This window comes from Lutra lutra, chromosome 1, assembly GCF_902655055.1.
Source record: "Lutra lutra chromosome 1, mLutLut1.2, whole genome shotgun sequence".
Taxonomy (NCBI): domain Eukaryota; kingdom Metazoa; phylum Chordata; class Mammalia; order Carnivora; family Mustelidae; genus Lutra; species Lutra lutra.
The window spans coordinates 152,499,813-152,521,729 of record NC_062278.1 but is presented as its reverse complement, the minus strand read 5'-3'; the positions used below and the strand labels follow the sequence as shown (position 1 = coordinate 152,521,729).

At 38.7% G+C, this 21,917-nt stretch overlaps 1 protein-coding gene across 4 annotated transcripts in view; it reads left to right on the top strand.

Moving 5' to 3' along the window:
- Positions 1-21,425, top strand: part of CTNNB1 (catenin beta 1) — a 41,895-nt gene extending 20,470 nt beyond the window's left edge. For 2 of the 4 annotated variants that reach the window (XM_047739663.1, XM_047739689.1), the window contains exons 2-15: positions 7,781-7,841; positions 8,278-8,505; positions 8,700-8,953; positions 9,079-9,317; positions 9,407-9,608; positions 10,708-10,852; positions 14,177-14,280; positions 14,363-14,701; positions 14,969-15,127; positions 16,835-16,954; positions 17,564-17,714; positions 17,804-17,925; positions 19,060-19,120; positions 20,131-21,425. In XM_047739663.1, the coding sequence (XP_047595619.1) occupies positions 7,829-7,841; positions 8,278-8,505; positions 8,700-8,953; positions 9,079-9,317; positions 9,407-9,608; positions 10,708-10,852; positions 14,177-14,280; positions 14,363-14,701; positions 14,969-15,127; positions 16,835-16,954; positions 17,564-17,714; positions 17,804-17,925; positions 19,060-19,120; positions 20,131-20,339 (2,346 nt within the window). In that variant the 5' untranslated portion in view covers positions 7,781-7,828 and the 3' untranslated portion in view covers positions 20,340-21,425. The remainder of the gene's footprint in view (positions 1-7,780; positions 7,842-8,277; positions 8,506-8,699; positions 8,954-9,078; positions 9,318-9,406; positions 9,609-10,707; positions 10,853-14,176; positions 14,281-14,362; positions 14,702-14,968; positions 15,128-16,834; positions 16,955-17,563; positions 17,715-17,803; positions 17,926-19,059; positions 19,121-20,130) is intronic. The other 2 variants (XM_047739679.1, XM_047739672.1) reach the window with 2 other exon arrangements.
- Positions 21,426-21,917: the final 492 nt, after the last annotated feature.

Genomic DNA, 21,917 nt, shown 5'->3' with positions numbered 1-21,917 from the left:
AAACTGATGGTTATCTTTACTAGTCTGATAAGCAAAAAATAAATGAGTTTCTATTTTGTGTATATATATTGGTTGCTTTTTATTTTTCCTTTGAAATGATGGTTCTTGCCCTTTCCCTAATGTTTTTTTCTTACTGATTTTCTCCTTAGTTCTTTGTGTACTATGGATATTATCCTTTAATCATATTTCACCTGTCTTGTGTCCAGCATGTCATTTTTAAAGTTACTTTGTATGTTTTTTTTGGCCTGGAATTTAGAAATTTTATGTACACATACTAATGGTGCTGCGAGTTTTAGAGTTTCAAGTCATGCTTCTATTTGCTTTTTTACCATCATTTATTTCTATGTATACCACCCTTACTTATATATACATTGTTTTATCTCATTGTGTATTATTTCTTACATGTAAATATTTGATGAATGTAAGCTTAATTTTAATATAGTGAAACGAAAGTAGATGAAAAAGGATAAAAGAAATGATTTTTAGATGACAAGCCCATTTCCTAATACTGTTAATTGGATAATCCACTTGCCTCCCACTACTTGAAGTATTACTTATTTCATTTATTAAATTGCCAGATTATATCTTGGTATTGTCTGATTACAGTAGTCTTATCCATTCATATCCCAATTATACAATTCTTTAATTGCTGTGGCTGGTGATTTATCATGTATTTTAGTATCAGATAAAATCAGTCCCTTCTCATAGTTATTTCAGTCTTTTTTATTATTAATTACCATCTTTATACTTTTATTCCAGATGAACTTAAGAACCATTTTCAGTGCTAAAGAAATCTGAGAATTTTGGGGGGGATACATTAAACTTATAAACTAAGTCAGAGAAAACCAACAATAGCAAAAGCTTTCCAGTCCAAAAAATGTAATTCCATTTAATCTTGTATGTACTTTGTTTTTAGTGTTGCTTTTATGAATGAGATCTTTTTGTGATTATATTTTTCTAACCTATTTTGTACATAGGAAAGTAGTTTGTACATAATGGTCCCTTTTATTAAAAATCTAGTTGAACTATGAACTATTCTCTGTGCAGCGTTACGACACTGTACCTTAAAATTGGTGTAAAAATGTCTCTAGAGTGTTAACAAAGAAAATCCTCAAGTTAAAAAGTATTTAGTTAATTGTCATTTTGTGAAACAGAGACCCTCCCACATAGCTTATACTTTTTAGCCTTCTAAAATAGACTTGTAGCCTGCTTATTAGCTTTTGTGACTGCTGCCTCTAAGGAGACAGGAGTATTTATTTTATCCTCATCTTTGAGACTTGAATTTGTTAGGTTTAGTTGGTTTGACAAAAGTGTACATTAAATACTTGTGTCTTTTATGAATAGTTCCACTTTAATTGTTTGAAAATATTAAAGTTCAAAGATTTTCTTATATTTTGAAATCATATTTGGAGTTTACCTGAAATAGCAGTGTAGAGCTATTTCCTTATTTTATTTTTAACCAGTTATTTTTTGCTCTGCAAGATATAGAGAATAATGTAACAAATAGTCATGTATTCACCGGTGACCCAGATTAAGAGATGTATGTAATTTTGCTGTATTTATTTGATTTTTGAAAAATGCTGAAGAGTTGAAGGCATCTTTAATACCCTTCATTCCTGATTCCCTTTGCACCCACATATTAAGAAGCTAGCATGTAATCATACTTTTACTGCATCAACAGTCTTAAACATTTTGGTTTTTTAACTTAACTGGCATAAAATTATATTTGGAAATTATAAAAATGTGCCTGTGGCTATTTCTTACGTACTTATGTACTTTGAAATAGCTGTGTTTTAAAATATCTTTTTGCTTCCTTAGTTTAATATAGCTTAATATAGGCTCATTTTTGTAGTGTTTTGTTCAGAGTGGATAAAGTGAAAGTGTGTTTTAAAACATTCTCTTTGGGGTGCCTGGGTGGCTTAGTCATTAAACATCTGCCTTTGGTTCATGTCCTGATGCCAATCCTGGGATTGAGCCCCAACATGGAGCTCCCTGCTCTGCGGGGAGCCTGCTTCTCCCTCTCCAGGTCACCCTGCTTGTGTTCCCTCTCTCACTCTCTTTCTCTCTCTCTCCCTGTCAAATAAATGAATAAAATCTTTAAATAAATAAAATGAAACATTCTTTTTGAAGGATCCAGATAATCTCTTGACCAAAAATTCTGTGCAAAGCTATCGGTGAGACTAAGGATATATCAGAAGTGTAAAGGATATTACCATAGTCAGATTATTTTAGGTATAAAGTCATATTTTCAGATATACACAGGAGGCCTAAATATGCTGTATCAGTGATTATTCAAGGAGCTTTTTATAATAACATCTGCATGTACTTTATAAAAATATAAAAGGACAGCATTAAGAATCTGGCAAGCCAAAAAAGCTACATGTGGCGAACAAACAAATTAAGCATTTAATCTCAAAATTTAGAAAAACTTGCAGACTTGGGTGATGTGTACATTAGTTGGATGGACATGGCTATAACAGGTTGTCTTGAGGTAACAGTTGATGGCTGCGCACCTTGCTTGGTAGGCTGGCCACTACACAGGGCCTTCTGTGAAAATGTCTGCTTATGCTCCATCAGTATTATGGAGCTGTGTATCAAAGGCCTATAAATTCTTACCCTTTTAACCCAGTAGTTGGAGCAGTGGAAGGGAAGTGGAAGAAACTAAGAGAATCATTCATATGCAGATATTTTTGTTCAACATTGTTTGAATAGCAAACTAAATGGGGGAGGACTAGATATTCAAGAATGGGAGATTTGGTTACGTTATATTACAGATATATGATGCAGTATAGATGAAAATATTTTGTTAATGTATACAATATGAGGAATTCGGTTTTGCGTGTTTATATTAAAAGAATATCTAATAGTAAATTTATAAAATGCTAAATATACCAAATGTCGTTAATGGTGTATCATTATGCGAATGACAAAAATATTTATACTAAGCATATATATATGGGTGTATATATATACACCCATATATATAGGGTAGAGAATAGGGAAGACAATAAAAAGAAGAGAGATCATTTGGGAAATGTCCTAATTTTTCCTAATCACAGTTCATATTCTGGTAGCCATTTTTATGTCTGTGTATTTAAAGATAACACAAAGGCCATTAATATTAGGAGTTTTGGAGGAGCAAAAGTGTCATTAGAAACTTGTTTTTTATCGGCTGGTATAGGAAGACTCCTCAGAATACTCAGACATAGCTGAGGAGTAAAAGTAGGAAGGAAACTGGATTGTTTCCTTCAATCAAAAGTTGTGATTTAGAAGTGTTTCTGATGAATAAAAAGTGTGCAAACGAAGATTTGAGGAGACTATAAATTTTTTAACTGGCAAGGTATTAGTAGGGATGGTTAATAAAAATGCATATGTGTGTGCTTTTAGATTTACAAAGCAGATTTTACTTGGAACTATCCTTAATCCCTGAGGATTTTTCATAAGTTTTTTATGCTCCTGAAGTCAAGTTGTGTTTTCTTATTTAAAAACAGAGTTAAGTGATTGGCCTTGGTTCTTCCAGTATGGGTTATTGGAAAGTCAGTTGTTTGCATGAACTGCGAGTATAAAAATGTGGCTTTATAATAGATCTGCTTTATTTTTACATAACAAAGTTTCTCCTAGTTAGTAATAAATTTTGTGAACTCTCAGGTAATTAAGATGATTTGTCCTGAGGGGAACTGGAGAAGTAAACTTCAATGTGAAACCTGTGTCATATTAAGAATTCTCACATAGACTTTGACAGAAGGCCACTTAAAGTACACAAGGTGAAGTAGAGGCTCCAGTTAACTCCTTGTGAATCAAGTAGCAGCTAGTAAGGCTAATCTTTTATAAAAATTTTCTGGTTTGCAAAAAAATACCCTTTTTGTAGCCACATGATGAACTAATGTATGTGACGTACTTTGAAATTATTCTGTGAGAGGACACAAATCCTGCATAATACCAACAGTCATTAAGTATAGCTGACGTTGGTGTTCATTGTAGAGTTGTGTCTACTTTCCAGAATAGTTGAAATTTTTCCTAATAAGAAAAAAGAAAAGCCTAGAATGCTTAAGTAGTCCTGTTAGAAAAGCTGAAGGAAAATGATTATGGTGATACTTTGACCATACTTTGACCAATACTTTGAAGGTCTGGATCAAGATGAACTTTCACCTAGGTAGAAATTATTAACATATAAAGGATATATATTTTTAATTCCAGATCTTATTAAAACATTATAGATTTTTAAATCAAAAATAGATAAGTTTAGAGATAACTGGAAAGAGTATATTTTTAAATAACAACAACAAAAAAATAAAGAAGGATCCATGAATCCGTTACCTTACTAAACTGGAAAAATTGGCGATCCTGGCAATCCTCTTTCTTTGTTAAAGCACCACTTGGTGGAGAGGCTGGCAGGACACAAGGCATTGTAATGTAGTCTGTAGTTAGTGATTACTTGCATCTGGGAACATTTAATACTTCATAAATCATTAGCACTATCCCCCCTTCATCTTGAGTTGGAACTTAATGGGCTTTTCCCTATTTTTGTTTCTCCTAATTCTTTCTGAAATGCCCATTAGTTGGAGCTTTGATCATCTAGGTTGATCATCTTGTTTTTTGTATATTGAGCAGCTTTCTCCTTTATGTTCTAAGAGGTTTTTTCCAAAACTTTGGTTATCTAGTGAACTTTTTATTATCTCTAATCTTTTTGAGGATAATAAATTGAAACATTCTGTTTCCTTTCCCACCCTTAACCCTTTTTTATTTATTTTTATTATTATTATTTTTTTAAGATTTTATTTATTTGTCAGAGAGAGAGAGAGAGAGAGCGAGCACAGGCAGACAGAGTGGCAGACAGAGGCAGAGGGAGAAGCAGGCTCCCCACAGAACAAGGAGCCTGATGTGGGACTCGATCCCAGGACGCTGGGATCATGACCTGAGCCGAAGGCAGCGGCTTAACCAACTGAGCCACCCAGGCGTCCCATTTAACCCTTTTTTTAAAATTCTGTGTTACTCTGGAGTCAGTTTTTCTGTTGATTTTTCTTGAACTTTTTCCTTTGATATTGGAGGGTTTTCTGATGTGTTTGGTAATAAGCCTGGGTTAATTGGGATCTCTAGAATTGGGCCCCTAATGATTGGCAGGGTGTGGTGGAGGGGAAGCCAGCCCTTGGGCTGGAAGGTCTGTCCAGAGGAAGACTGAGGAAGGCTTTCCTTTTGGGCAAGATTCTGGACTAGTTCTCTTTAGACAGTATATTCAGTTTCTAAAGAAATTTCTAAAATGAATAGTTCTCATATTTTTGGAAAATTTGGATTTGTCTGCAGAGTAATGTAGGAGTGATTTGGTTATACTGTTGCTTATGTAGATCCCCATTTTCCTTCCTGCTTTCTATTTCTCAGCCTGCTGGATTGACACTTGGCCTCCTTCACACATAGGATTGTAGTGAAGAACAAGAATAATTTTTTCATATGCTGCATAAAATTTAAGTGCTATAAAAATAATAGTATTTACAAGTCCCCAACATACAAGTTGATATTGTAAGTTTGGAATATCAGCTTGCTTTTTTCCATAAAATCATTATAGATTACGGTCAAATTTCAGATCAGCCCCTATAAACAGATTTTATGCAGTAACATGACTTAATGTTTTGTCTTTGCATCAACGACAAGGAAACAGTACTATACTATAAATGTTTTTTTTCCTTGAAGCCATATGCACTAGATCCTTGAAGAACAGCATATAACTGTTGACTTGCCAAAAACTTAACTATTAATAGCCTGCTGCTGACCAGAAGCCTTACCAATAGCATAAACAGTTGATTAACACATACTATTTATGTTTATTATAGTGACTAGTTTGTTTCTGAGCCCTGTAGCATTCATTAGCCAAGGAGGAGCTCAATGTAGAACATGTGTTAGGTCGCCTTTCCTGGAAATACACTGGGAACTGGATTGGGGAACTCAGTTTCCAGAGAGGCAGAAGAATAAAAGCTAACATGCAGCATCGATTAATAAAGAAGTTGGTATTTCTCAAAGTGTGGTCTGTGGATCACTTGTGTATGCTAGAATGTTTATAAAAATGCAGGTTTCTATGCCCCACTCTGAATCAAAACCTTAAACACATAATCCCACTTGGTATCTTAAATGATTCTTATTGACAGGAACCACATTTATTATTTTCTGTCCTTCATTTTGCTGTGTACAAAGATTGTCAATTGTTTCTGCCATGGACACTAAAACAATTGTATCTACAGCTCTTGTCATCTTTATGTGTCAGGTTATCTTTGTGGTTATGAAAATCTAGAACTAGAAGGGCAGTTTCAGGAATAATTAATACACACTTCCTTTACATAGATAAAATAGGACTTTAGGGCAGTTTCAGGAATAATTAATACACACTTCCTTTACATAGATAAAATAGGACTTTAGAATGTAGTTGCCAACTTTAGACTCCTTTTTACATTGATAAAATACACACTTCACACTTAAGTGTTTTTTTAACTCTATTTTTCATTTTTTAGAATATTTATATATTTGACAGAGAGAGAGATCACAAGTAGGCAGAGAGGCAGGCAGAAGCAGGCTCCCTGCTGAACAGAGATCCCGACACGGGGCTCGATTCCAGGACCCTGAGATCATGACCTCAGCCAAAGGCAGAGGCTTAACCCACTGAGCCATCCAGGTGCCCCTCACACTTAAGTATTTTAGTCCATATCTCTACATATTGGTAAACCCAGTATGTAATTGTAGTACAAGATAAACTTGTTTAGGGGAATCCTTTGTGATGAAGGAAATTTTTTAATTAGGAGTATTTAGTGGCCATGAGCCTTTAAACAGTTCTCATTTGCAGGTAGTTTCCCATGTGATTCAGTGTTCTTTTGACTATTACACAATAAAGCCAAAAGGCAAACATAGATGCTATGATTTTTTTTATATATATATGAGTGATTAAGTTTTTTATAATGATCAAAACAGCATTAGTCAGTAATATTTATAATACATCGTTGCTATAAATTTGAGCTAGAAAAAATTTTAACCAAAAAGGTGCTTTTTGTGTTGCAAACTTGCATTTGAAAAGTAATTTTACTTCTTAGTAAAAGATCTGAAATTGAGTGTATGATCCAGTCACTAAAACCTGCTGTGTGAAGGTATTTTAGATGGCATTGTATTATATCAGGAAAGAAAAACCATTCAGTGAAAAATCTAGTGTTTTTTTTTTTTAAATCCCATGTCCAATTCCACTGTCTAGAAAGATCTCTGAATTTCTCAGTGAATGAAGTTAAAAAGGGACAAAGGGCTTTTGGGAACTCATGGAGGAGTTGATTTTGAGTGGTTCTCCCCCTCCCCCACCTTGGCTTTCACTATAAATTTTCTTTATCTGCAGAAATAATTATGCTTTCTGACATACTGAATAACAAATTTGTATTTCTACTTAAGAGGTTCTTGTTAAAGAGGAATTTTTACTTCGAGGTTCAGCAGTAGTGGAGCTGTGGTTGAGGGTATGGAAGAGACTGTAGAGTCTGGGTTTCATTATCACATTTATGATAAAAGAGGATTTGGGGCTTTTCATGGATGTAGTCCATGATGTTTAGGAGGCCATCCTAGTGACTGAAAAGTACTAAAAACAAACTTTAAAATAATAAAATACAAATATTTTATATTAATATGTTTTTATTTTTATTTTATTATTTAATTTATATTTTATTAATAAAATAGAAATTTTATATTAATAGTAAAATATAAATAAGATTATAAATAAAATTAATTTAAAATTAAATCCTAATGACATGATTAACTCTTCTAGGGTATCTGAAGCACACCATACAACGGTTTTGAAAATCCTGTCTGGGCAATGGCTACCCAAGGTTTGTATCATAAGTCTTTAGTTCCTAAATCAGGGCTCTGTTTCATTTCCATTAACCCAGTCTGGCTCAGATCCCCCTGCTTTACTCTCTCCCTGCTTACTTGTCAGGCTACCTTTTGCTCCATTTTCTGCTCACTCCTCCTAATGGCTTGGTGAAATAGCAAACAAGCCACCAGCAGGAATCTAGTCTGGATGACTGCTTCTGGAGCCTGGATGCAGTACCATTCTTCCACTAACTCAGTGAGTAACTGTTAGGTGGTGGTCCCCTAAGAGTGTAGATATTTCATCACTGAGCTAATCCTGGCTATCATTGTTGTTACTAGCTGTCTTTCAGATTTGACTATTCCTAACAACATTTCAGTGGGTCATATGAACAGATTTTTAAATGAAGATAACATTTCTGTGGTGGTAATGCTAATGCTGTTTGATTTTTATAGCTGATTTGATGGAGCTGGACATGGCCATGGAGCCAGACAGAAAAGCAGCTGTTAGTCACTGGCAGCAACAATCTTACCTGGACTCTGGAATCCATTCTGGTGCCACTACCACAGCTCCTTCTCTGAGTGGTAAAGGCAATCCTGAGGAAGAGGATGTGGATACCACCCAAGTCCTGTACGAGTGGGAGCAGGGCTTTTCTCAGTCCTTCACTCAAGAACAAGTAGCTGGTAAGAGTGTTACTGCCTTAGTAAAAGTCAGAAGATAATTTTGAGAATGATTCTTAAAACAGCATGTAATCACTTAAATAAAATGGTGTGGTAAAAGAGGGGAGTGATTGCGCTCTTACCTTACCACTTAGGGTAGCACAAATTCAGGTGAATGCTGAATTATGGATTGTGAGTGCTGAATTTATCTTTCCCAGATATCGATGGTCAGTATGCGATGACTCGAGCTCAGAGAGTGCGAGCCGCAATGTTCCCTGAGACATTAGATGAGGGCATGCAGATCCCATCTACACAGTTCGATGCTGCTCATCCTACTAATGTTCAGCGTTTGGCTGAACCATCACAGATGCTGAAACACGCAGTTGTAAATTTGATTAACTATCAAGATGATGCAGAACTTGCCACACGTGCAATCCCTGAACTGACAAAACTGCTAAACGATGAGGACCAGGTAAGTAACGATATGGCTAGCTTTTAATCTGCTCTGAAGGAAGCTCTCAAGAAAGGAGCCTCTGAATGTCCACCAGTATCAGTATTTGAAAATTAATGCTGTTTCTTGATTCCTATACATTATAGGTGGTGGTTAATAAGGCTGCAGTTATGGTCCATCAGCTTTCTAAAAAGGAAGCTTCCAGACACGCCATCATGCGTTCTCCTCAGATGGTGTCTGCTATTGTACGCACCATGCAGAATACAAATGATGTGGAAACCGCTCGCTGTACTGCTGGGACCTTGCACAATCTATCTCATCATCGTGAGGGATTGCTGGCCATCTTTAAGTCTGGGGGCATTCCTGCCCTGGTGAAGATGCTTGGGTAAGAAAAACATGGTCACAGTGCTTGAAGCTAAGAAGGAGAAAAGTGCCATCACAGCATTTCTGATGAGGCTTTTTTCCTCTTCCTAGTTCACCAGTGGATTCTGTATTATTTTATGCCATTACAACTCTCCACAACCTTTTATTGCATCAAGAAGGAGCTAAAATGGCAGTGCGTTTAGCTGGTGGGCTGCAGAAAATGGTTGCCTTGCTCAACAAAACAAATGTTAAATTCTTGGCTATTACAACAGACTGCCTTCAGATTTTAGCTTACGGCAATCAAGAAAGCAAGGTAAAAGTATTTTTCTGAATGTGGTTCGTGGAGCATCAGGGAATCCAGTGTCCCTGTCCTTCTGTGGACTCTTGCACATTCTTTGTATGCTTCACCCTTTGTATATATACTAGGAAAAAAATTGGACATCTCTTTTTCTTTAAGTATTTGTCTGTATGAAGCTATGGGATAGGGATAAAGTGGGCAGACTTAGAGCTTTTATTCTTAGGTGGGTGATAGGCACTGAGATAATAACGTAATTACTATTTAATTCATGTATCCCAAGGAACTAGAGGGGCTATAAGAGCATATATATGAACCAGACCCTGTTTGGAAGGTTCAGGGAGACCTGTAGGAGGAAATGATAATTGAGTTCAGCTCTCAAGGATGAGGAGAGACTGATTAGGTGAAGGTCAGAGAGAGGAAATGATACCTTGGGAAGTCCTACTGGTGGAGGAGAGGGATGAGTTTATGAAGTGTGAAGAGGAAAGGTTTGAGATGAGACTACTGAGGTATCAGCAGTGCAGGTTCCACAGGGCCTTGTGGAAAATGTTCAAAGAGTAATGGAAAGCAGTTCAGTATCAGCAGAGGCATGAAGTGATGAGATTTGTTTTTCAAAAATCAGGATAGTTTAGAGGTGGGAGTATGCAGGGAAGTAAAGGACAAGAATGAATGATTATTTGATGATACCTCATTTTAAGTAGGTGAATAACGATTAGGAAAAGCCAAGAGCCGAATCATTAGGAGTTCTAAGTGCCTAATCTGGTTCAGATTTTCAACAGATCCACTTTGATACAGCATCACTATCTGGGCATTACTGTTGCATACCAACATGGTTTCTCTTTGTTTCTTTTGCTCTGACCAGTGTGGGAGGAAGAAAATTGGGGCAGAGTTGCTATTTCTTGGGAGTACTGGGATGCTTGAATTTGAGTGGAATGCTGTAGAAGGAGGGGTTAAACACAGCTCCAGTTTGGGGATCTGGGTTATGGGGTCCAGGAATACATTTAGGTCAGTGGCAAGCTGGCTGACATGCTTCTATAATAAAATAGGTTGCTAATGTGGCTTTTCTTCATCATATGGTGAAGATTCCATAGCTAACAACATATATATGTCTTTCTAGCTGATCATTCTGGCAAGTGGTGGACCTCAAGCTTTAGTAAATATAATGAGGACCTACACTTACGAGAAACTACTATGGACCACAAGCAGGGTACTGAAGGTGCTGTCTGTCTGCTCTAGTAATAAACCAGCTATTGTAGAAGCAGGTAAGTATTCTGAGTGTCATATGTGCAGCATCTTGCAGTTCTAATTAGATTACTTGTATTAGGAAAAGGGTAATACAACTTGACCTTAATGGGCTGAAACTGAATAGAACCAGTTTGCACCCAAGATTACATTCGAAGGATATGTGCTGCTTGACACCTGCATTGGTGCTGTTTAAGCCTAGTTTAGGCAGAGTTCTTAGTATCCATCAAAAATGATGACTGATACTTGGTTTTTATATTGTGTGCATGTCAGTAGCAGAGGAAAGGAATAGGTGGACCAACCAGGGCCTTTTGTTTTTTTATCACGAGGCTACAGTTATTCTTTAGCTACCTAGCATCAGTTCTCCTTTTTGTAACCCACCTAACAGTATCTACCTGGACTCTTAAACCAAGCTTTATATCACAACTGGAAGAGGGAAAAGATGAAAGCATTTAATAGAAGAAAATACTGGGAGTAAAGCGTAGGGTTGATAACACCTATTTTTCTCACTTGTTGAGAATAATTTTACTTGAGAATTTGTGGGAGAGAGGCGCATTATGATTACCCAGGATGGCAGCTGACACTGGGATGGACAGGTGTGGCTGCATTCATATTCAGCAAGGAGATAAAATTCCGCCAGCTACTCCAGAAATATGAGGAGTGCTTGCAAAAATTGCAGAATTTTGGACTTAATCACAATTCTTGGAGTGCAGTGACAGGTGGGTAGCTGGAAATGTGTATGGGACTGAAGACCTGGGTATCTTCCATTTTAAGAAGTTAGCCGGTTATTCTGATGTTCATTTGTGTGTTCTGAAAACATTCAGCATCTGTGTCTCAAGCACTAAAATAAGCATGTGGTATACCTGGGATAACCAAGCAGATACAGTCCCTATATTTACTCCATTCTGGTGAGGGTGACAAAAATAGGCAAAAGATGGGGGCATTACAACTTAGAATGAATTCTGTGTCGGGTGAGAAAGGAACAGCAAATACTGATACAGAATTAATGGAGAGGGAGGTACTTCCCTGAGAAGGGGACATAAAATGGGAATGTGGGCTAAGAAGGCACCTGTTAGGTATATGAGAAGTGGGGATTAGATGCCTTCCAGGCAGAGAAAGGAAACATGTGCTATGTCCTGAAAGTGAGAAAGAGATTGTTAATCTCTAAGTGCTAAAGAGGAAGTATGTGTAACTAGAATTTAATGAGTAACGGGTGAGTAGCCCAGAATGAGATTGAGAGGCTAGATAAGGGCCCATATCTTATAGGACTTTCTAGACCTTTACAATGTTCATTTATGCTTTTTTTCTAGCTTTAGAACCACAGATGTAGAATATTTAGTTCAGTTTGCAATACTAGGTGGGATCCAAATTCTAAAGGGTACCTTAAGGTTCTGCTGAAGAATTTGGCCTATGTCTTAATAGAAAATGAGAAGTTACTGATAGTTATTAAGCAGTGGCACAGCATCACAGTGTGGTGGTTGGAATATTAATACTAACAGTGTGTGACAGTTTGAATGACCAAAGGCAAGCAGACCAGGCCACAGAGATGTGTTACAGGCTTCTAGGAACGAAACAGTTTGTTATTAAAAATACACCACAAAATGGGGCGCCTGGGTGGCTCAGTGGGTTAAAGCCTCTGCCTTTGGCTCAGGTCATAATCCCAGGGTCCTGGGATCGAGTCCCACATCAGGCTCTCTGCTCAGCAGGGAGCCTGCTTCTCATTCTTTCTCTGCCTGACTCTCTGCCTACTTGTAATCTGTGTCTGTCAAATAAATAAATAAAATCTTAAAAAAAAAAAAATACACCACAAAGGATGACTGTTTTGAGGTTCCCAAAAGAACCCATAGAATATAATAACTTAGTGGTTAAAGGTGCGACCAGATGTGGTTTGTGGTGGGGAGAACATGGTACCATTAAGATAAATGCAACTACCAGAATGGATTGGTAAAGGTTTGAAACAAGATAATTTAAGAAGCTGACAGAAACGGCGGTGGCTAGGTAGAAGCGTATGATCCTAAAATGCAGGGGAAGACTGGGCTAGAGATTTTCGAGTTGACCTGTCAGCTTACGAGGAAAGTGGATGTGTGCATCAGAGGCATCTGCAGAGGACTTTTCCCTTAGACCTGCTGAACACAGTTGTGTGTTTTTAAGGTCTATAGGCTGTTCTAATGGGATATTTGGGGTTAAGATACACCCTGTGAGAGTGAAGAGTAAAGGGGAGGGAATGAAATCTGTGTGGGAAAGAAGGTAGTCATTTAACAAGTACTGGGCATCAGCATTTTGCAGGTCACTCTGTTTGTTAGTAGCTGGAGCTGCTGTGAGGAAGGAACCAGATGGGGATGATCCTTGTCCTGTAGTGGAGGTAGAGGAAATAGTGTTTTAAAATTACAGACCTCGAAAGGGGCACCTGGCTGGCTCAATTGGTAGAGCATGCAACTCTTGATCTCCAGGTTCATGAAATCAAGCCCCATATTGGTTGTGGAGCCTACTTATGATTTTTAAATAAAAATAATAAAATGAAAATAAAACAGACCTGAAAAGATGAACAAGGAGACAAGGGAAAGTATCTCAGAACATTCAGAAGTGACTTCAGTAGGAGAGAGATGGGTGAAGTTAGGCCATTATGTGGGGAAGTGAGCTGCTATTTAGGCTTCACCGCTATAAGTGTCCTTCCTTAGGCTCCTAAGTGGCGAAAGGTTGCAAACCTTTCAGGCACATACTTTTGGAGTCCGTACCTTTCACACAATCCCTCGTAATAAGCATTCCAGTGCGTTTTTGAATTGGTCTCACATAGCTGCTTCAGGTCTTTGCTCAGACATCAGTTTCACACTGAGGTGACCTAATTACACTACTTGAAATTGTAGCCCCCACCATCTTGCGTTATATTTTTCCATAGCACTTAATGCTGTCTCACATACTATGTAGTTTCAGTTTATTAACTGTGTATTTGTTTATTGTCTGCCTCCAACAAGACTATAAACTCCGAGTAGGGACCTTAGAGTATTTTGCTCACTGGTACAGCTCCATCTCAAAATAGGTGAATATTTTGAGATGATTGAATGTTTGAAAAGAAATAAACATAAGTATTGCCTAAGAAGGACAGTGGAGATAATGCTTTCTCCACATAGAGAAAGAACAATAGATACTCAACAGAAGTTGTCACTAATTGAGGTGAATCGGAAAAGAAAGGGGGAACTGAGCAATATCCTAGCAAATGAGACAAAGGACTTAGGTGGAGGGGATAAGCTTTGGCAATGAAGAGGGACACTGTAGCCTAGAAAAGACAGTGCTGATTGAAATTACCAGCTAATGGCCATCACCTTAGATCTTTGTTCACATTCTAGGTGGAATGCAAGCTTTAGGGCTTCACCTGACAGATCCAAGTCAACGTCTTGTTCAGAATTGTCTTTGGACTCTTAGGAATCTATCAGATGCTGCAACTAAACAGGTAAATTTTGAGTATGCCAGTGCCTTGGTGACAGAACTAAGTAAGATGAATAGGTACTGAGCATTTGTTTTTATGTCCATAGGAAGGGATGGAAGGTCTTCTTGGGACCCTTGTTCAGCTTCTGGGCTCAGATGATATAAATGTGGTCACCTGTGCAGCTGGAATTCTTTCTAATCTCACCTGCAATAATTATAAGAACAAGATGATGGTCTGCCAAGTGGGTGGTATAGAGGCGCTTGTCCGTACTGTCCTTCGAGCTGGTGACAGGGAGGATATTACTGAGCCTGCTATCTGTGCTCTTCGTCATCTGACCAGCCGACACCAGGAAGCAGAGATGGCTCAGAATGCTGTTCGTCTTCACTATGGACTACCAGTTGTGGTTAAACTCCTGCACCCTCCATCCCATTGGCCTCTGATAAAGGTAAACTGTCAATCAAAATAGAAGGTTGCAGAATTGAAAATGAACCACCTCTAGCTATTGGATAGCTATCTAAGCATAATAGATTGTCAAGTACGAGTCTGTTCTTAGTACTTGGGAGGTATGGCCAGGATGGGGTTCCGAAGTATTTGTGAAGTCTGTGCTACTTTAAGGTGACACCAATAGATTTAGTGTGGTGGGAGTTTTAGGCTAAGATGATGATTTTGTTGAGTTACAGGCCTGTTATTTATTCTTCTTTCTTATCTACAGGCTACTGTTGGATTGATTCGAAATCTTGCCCTTTGTCCGGCAAATCATGCACCTCTGCGTGAGCAGGGTGCCATTCCGCGACTAGTTCAGTTGCTGGTTCGTGCCCATCAGGATACCCAGCGCCGTACATCTATGGGTGGAACACAGCAGCAGTTTGTGGTAGGTAGATCTGAATAGTGACACTTGGCTATTTAAAAGGAATGCATAAATTCATAGGATCCTGAACTTCCTTGGTCATTGGTTCCCTCCATCTTCCTGGCTGCAGGGCTATTTGCTAATGGTTTTTAAAAAAAAACTGACATGTTTCTGTGGCTGCAGAAAAGAATAGGAATAATGTGGCTCATAGTGAAGCCTTTGACTTCTCCATCGCATCATCAGTCTTACAAAGAGTATAGTTGTGATGTACTGCTGTGGGGTTAGGCACTTAGAATGTTTTCATTTAATCCATGGGGAGGTTCATCTTAGAAAGTAGCAGAACCGTAATTTGAATCCAAATCCATCTGATTTCAGAGCCCTTATTCACCATTAGAACATGAGTTTGCCTGTAAGTATGTAAGACACTAGTTTACTGTCTCTTCCAGGAATGATTGAAACCTTTTTTACAGACCTAAGAATACTAACGAATTTCAAGAATAAGTAGTAGCATTTCTGATATCTTGACCATAATCTCAGCCTAGAGCTTTGATGTCAGGTTTGCAGTCTTTTACAAACCAGCTTCATTATAAGTATCTAAAGACATTTCGGGATTTATTCCTCCGAATTTATTTCTGAAGATTCAGATCCTCAGAGAGTTTTTCTCTTTCTGAATTAGGTTACTTTAGAAAACAAGAGCCTATCAGAACAGATTTTGGGCATCTCTTCTTGGCTAGTTGTTATGTGTACACACTCATGATAGGGCCTTTATCCATTTGTTACTCTTGGTATTGGCATGTCTCCATGATAATGGCTTAAAAGAATGCAAAAGATACCTTTTAACTCTTTAGAAAAAAAGGAATATTGGTGTCTTTATAAAAAATCAAGTTGTTTATAAATGTCACTAAAAGTAGCAGAATCATTACCTTTTTTAAAACTCAGGAACAGGGAAAAAGCTGTGAGTACCTACATTAACAAAAACTAACGCCCTTCTCCCATAGAGCCCACCAGTCAGACAGTCTTGGAGGTGGAGAAGAGTGGATCTTCCACTTGACAGCTCAATAGAAATTTAGCAGTTGGTGATAAAACTCTGCTTGATTTTCACCTGATAAACATAGATATACAAAATTAAATGGAGCACATGGAAGAAAAGCACTTGTCAGTCTGTGCATAACTTTGCCATATTTGTGTATCTTTATATATATTCCTTTTACCGAAAGTGGTTAGTATCTTGGGTGCCTGGGTGGCTCAGTTGGTTAAGCGACTGCCTTCGGCTCAGGTCATGATCCTAGAGTCCCTGGATTGAGTCCCGCATCGGGCTCTCTGCTAGGCAGGAAGTCTGCTTCTCCCTCTGACTCCCCCCCTTCTCATGCTCTCTCTCTCTCTCAAATAAATAAAATCTTAAAAAAAAAAAAAAAAAAAAAGTTGGTATCTAGACTGTAAGAAAGTTATCTTTGGGATTCAGAGTATGTCAAAGCTCTATTTCCTGTGCGTAGTGTGTAGGGGGCAGGGGAGAGGGTGGTGCAGCTAGGAATTAGTGCCATCAGGAGGTTTCCCCCACCTCAGTAACATTCATCTGCATGGAATCCTTCATTCCTAAACCAGTTGCAAATTCTGGGGAATTTTGGATGTATAATGGGAATAACTAGCCAAAGAATTGCTACAGAAAGCCTTTCTGTTTATAAAGTTTAGAGAGAAGAATGCCCTATTTGTTAACCATGTTTCTTTTGGTAGGAGGGGGTCCGTATGGAAGAAATTGTTGAAGGTTGTACTGGAGCCCTTCATATCCTAGCTCGGGATGTTCACAACCGAATCGTAATCAGAGGACTAAATACCATTCCATTGTTCGTGCAGGTATGTTGGTTTCATGTGAAGTGTTCTAGATTTTATGAGACTATAAGTAAAATTTCAGGGATTTTAATGACAAAGCAAAATTTCAGAAAATTAGGGACCAAATGGGGCAATTTTTCATCTCTCCATTTATAAAATGACAACACTCTGCTCATATCCCCTGCCAATAAATGACAAATGGAATCTCAACGTGTAGTGTCCTTTTAGTCCAGTATGTTTAACTTTATGAAAAGTCCCTTCATTTTCCCTGGGTGGTAGGAGAAATATTGGGGCTAGAGCCTGAAGAAGAGGGATACTCCACTTTTGAGGTGTGCTGAGCTTTGGAGGTAGGAGAGATGGTTTCAGTTGCCAGAGCACAGATCTCCAACCACCTCCTGGTTTGCCACATCTGAGCTCAACTAAAACTGTTGCTGAAGAGAGGTTTTGTAGCCAGAAGTGGTCTAGAAAACCAGTGCTCCAGAGCATCACATACCTGAGCAGTTAGAGAATAGGATTTAATACAAGTAGTGCAAACGCCTTGCTCCCTCTGCAGTGGGAGTGTTTGCAACACAGTGTGGCGCTTGCTGTGTTTTTCCTTTATTTAAGTAGGTTTTGTTTGTGTTTTTTCTTTAGCTGCTTTATTCTCCCATTGAAAATATCCAGAGAGTAGCTGCAGGGGTCCTCTGTGAACTTGCTCAGGACAAGGAGGCTGCAGAAGCCATCGAAGCAGAGGGAGCCACGGCTCCTCTGACAGAGTTACTTCACTCTAGGAACGAAGGTGTAGGTAAGTGCAAGAGGAACCAGAACCTTTAGCTGGTGTACATAGGAGAGCCTCAGCTTTTCCTCAGGGGCCTTTTTCCTTTCCTCTTCCAGCAACATACGCAGCTGCTGTTCTGTTCCGTATGTCTGAGGATAAGCCACAGGATTATAAGAAACGACTTTCGGTTGAGCTGACCAGTTCTCTCTTCAGAACAGAGCCAATGGCTTGGAATGAGGTAGGCCATGTGGACATGTGTATGCGGTAGTGTGCAGTTTCCCCTCAAATGTTCGTACACGTTGATTTGCATTGACCATGTCCTTGGTTCGAATATTCATCCTTTCTGCTACCTTAGCAGCTGCTATGAGGAAGAACCACAACTTGAAACAGCCTATTCAGAACAAACAAGTAATGCTGCTTCACATTAGAACTTGTGAGGGAGATGGATGAAAAAGTTACCAGGTTAAAGCATCTTTTCCAAAAGGGAATATTTTTCCTTTTAAGGAAAGAGGCACTCTATTAAGCACTGTTAGTTGGAGGTCAATTTATTGATACTTTGTTTGAATTCTCAATTTTTCATCTACTTTTCTATTTGAATTTCTATGAATTTGTCTTCAGTACAGAATTGTTCTTGAAACATTAGAACCACCCTGAATTTATTGTTATGCCACATAGTCATACAGTGGATTATATGAATGGAAAGAGGTGCTGTAGATTGTTAGGTGAAAAAGAAAAGTAGATTGCCAAACAGTGAGTAATATGTTAGTTGGGTTTTTAGTGGGCAGTCTTAACATGTTCCAGCTTGGGCTGTGAACTTCCCCAAACCTGTTCCTCTCCTAGTCTTCCCCTTTTCATGTGCTGGGGCTAAAAATCTTCTTTGATAGGACATACCCTGTTTGTCAGCAACTCCTGTTGGGGGCAGACACTTGGCCCATTTTGTTGATTGTTATATTTACTGAAAGAATAAATTAGGGGATTTTGTTTTTAAAGATTTATTTATTTATTTGACAGATCACAAGTAGGCAGAGAGGCAGGCAGAGAGAGAGGAAGGGAAGCAGGCTCTCTGCTGAGCAGAGAGCCCGATACAGGGCTTATTCCCAGGACCCTGGGATCATGACCTGAGCCGAAGGCAGAGGCTTTAAACCCACTGAGTCACCCAGGTGCCCCAAATTAATGAATATTTTTAATACTGTGTACAGTGACAAGACAAGTTGTTCTAGGTATCAGGAGTTAATCTCTGAGGGGTGGAGTTTGAAGCATTTCTGTAAATTCTTTGTTCCTTCTATAATCTGAAAATATGTTTTCAGAATATTAGTATACTTGAGAATTTTCATTTTCATTTTGCTTCTTTGCATTGTACTTGTTTATCTAGACTGCTGATCTTGGACTTGATATTGGTGCCCAGGGAGAACCCCTTGGATATCGCCAGGATGGTATGTGTCTCAGGTTTCTCGATTAATTCCAAGTCAAGCTAAGGTTCCAGAGCTTTATCAGGAGAGCTGGTTTGCTCATCTGGGAAACCAGTGTTGGCAGGAAAGTAGTGGCAGCAGTTAAAGGCACTTCTGAAATTCCAGAGTCATCAACAGTAGCTCTCTTGGAGCCTAGGGAATTTGGAGCCACACGCTGAGCAGGCGGCAGGATCACACCAACAAATGTGTGTCATGACTACTGGGCCTCTGCAGTGCAAGAGCATGACAAGTTGCTTTTGTAGTCCCGTTTTTGGTCTGAGAACCTATCATCTCTGTATCTGCAGCCCACCCAGGAAATAAGAGTATGGGGAACTCTGGCTCCAGGCTCAGATCTGAGGTGGATCTGCATAGTTCTGCTATTAGGGTTTTCTGAAAAGCTCATTCAGATCTGGGTAATAGAGATGGAGCATGGGGTAGACCGTGAACAAATAGAACTGTGAGATTATAAACGTAAGTATTAGGCAGGCCACCAAGGCTCATAGGTGTCTCACATGACAGATACATAAACGTCAACCCGTAAAGGTTTCACTGGAAATGGCAGCTTGTGTTTTCTCAGTACCTTTGTATCACTGGACTTTGCAACAAATAGGTTATATGCGCCAGACCACCTTGCTGCTTCTGTCTCTTGCCCCTGACTTGTTGATGCTTGGGCAGTCAGTAGACTGCTTGCTGCCCCTCTGCAGTGATTGTACATCTCTACCGAAGCAAACACAGAATCTTCAGTGGTAAACGGGATGGTGTGGTTAGAACCGGCTGGTCTGCCTCTCATGAAAACAGACTTTGTATAGCCTTGTGGGTGGCCTGACACTGAGTAATTACTTCGTTGAAGAAAGCTAGAAGTTGAAGAGTCTAGAAAGGCCTGCTTTCTGAGACAAGTTTGATGCCATTGAAGGCCCAGCCTTAGCGTTAACTTTAATGTCTTTCTCCTCTTTCCCTCTGTCTCTTGCCCCTTTTGTCCACCCTGACTCCTCTAGATCCCAGCTATCGTTCTTTTCACTCTGGTGGATATGGCCAGGATGCTTTGGGGATGGACCCCATGATGGAGCATGAGATGGGTGGCCACCACCCTGGTGCTGACTATCCAGTTGATGGGCTGCCAGATCTGGGGCATGCCCAGGACCTCATGGATGGGCTGCCTCCAGGTGACAGCAATCAGCTGGCCTGGTTTGATACTGACCTGTAAATCATCCTTTAGGTAAGAAGTTAAAAAAAAGCCAGTTTGGGTAAAATACTTTTACTCTGCCTACAGAACTTCAGAGAGACTTGGTTGGTAGGGTGGGAGTGGTTTAGGCCTATTTGTAAATCTGCCACGAAAACAGATACATACTTTGAAAGGAGATGTCTTAGAACATTTGACTGTTCTCAGATTTCTGGTTAAGTGGTCATGTGTGGAAGTTAATTAACTTTAATGTTTTTTGCCACAGCTTTTGCAACTTAATACTCAAATGAGTAACATTTGCTGTTTTAAACATTAATAGCAGCCTTTCTCTCCTTATACAGCTGTATTGTCTGAACTTGCATTGTGATTGGCCTGTAGAGTTGCTGAGAGGGCTCGAGGGGTGGGCTGGTATCTCAGAAAGTGCCTGACACACTAACCAAGCTGAGTTTCCTATGGGAACAATTGAAGTAAACTTTTTGTTCTGGTCCTTTTTGGTCGAGGAGTAACAATACAAATGGATTTTGGGAGTGACTCAAGAAGTGAAGAATGCACAAGAATGGATCACAAGATATGGAATTTATCAAACTCTAGCCTTGCTTGTTAAATTTTTTTTTTTAAATATCTGTAATGGTACTGCCTTTGCTTGCTTTGAAGTAGCTCTTTAATTTTTCTTTTTTTTGCAGTAACTGTTAGTTTTTTAAGTCTCTCGTAGTGTTAAGTTATAGTGAATACTGCTACAGCAATTTCTAATTTTTAAGAATCGAGTAATGGTGTAGAACACTAATTCATAATCACTCTAATTGTAATCTGAATAAAGTGTAACATTGTGTAGCCTTTTTGTATAAAATAGACAAATAGAAATGGTCTAATTAGTTTCCTTTTTAATATGCTTAAAATAAGCAGGTGGATCTATTTCATGTTTTTTGATCAAAAACTTTATTTGGGATATGTATGGGTAGGGTAAATCAGTAAGAGGTGTTATTTGGAACCTTGTTTTGGACAGTTTACCATTTGCCTTTTATCCCAAAGTTGTAACCTGCTGTGATACGATGCTTCAAGAGAAAATGCGGTTATAAAAATGGTTCAGAATTAAACTTTTAATTCATTCAATTGTGTCACCTTTTTCTCCTTGTCATTAAACAGTTTGTGAAGATAGTTATTCAGCTTCATCCTGAGGAAAACACACATAGTGAAATAATTTAAGTTGTAATGAGAGAGTGAGCCTTACATCCAGATGGTGTTGTTGCCAACTTTAACAGTGGACCCTGGGTTAAGTTGCACCAGAAACCTCAGTTCAGAGGCTTGTCATGTGGTCTTTGGGCTCCATAGATCCAAACTGAAAGCCAGATAGGCTTACCCCCACTCCAGACACCATCAGATGGTTCCTTTCTATTAAGGTATTAATGAATTAACTACCCAGATTTGGATTTGAAGCACTTTCACATAAATGTGACTCATTTGGAGAGGGGAATTCCTTCAACTCCACTTTGAACTGAAAATTAAGATGGTTTAAGTGATGATGTTTATCTTGAACATAATCAGACCAGAATGAGCCTTCTTCCACCTGTCTGCCAGGTAATCCTGTCATCCTGGCGGTAGGTC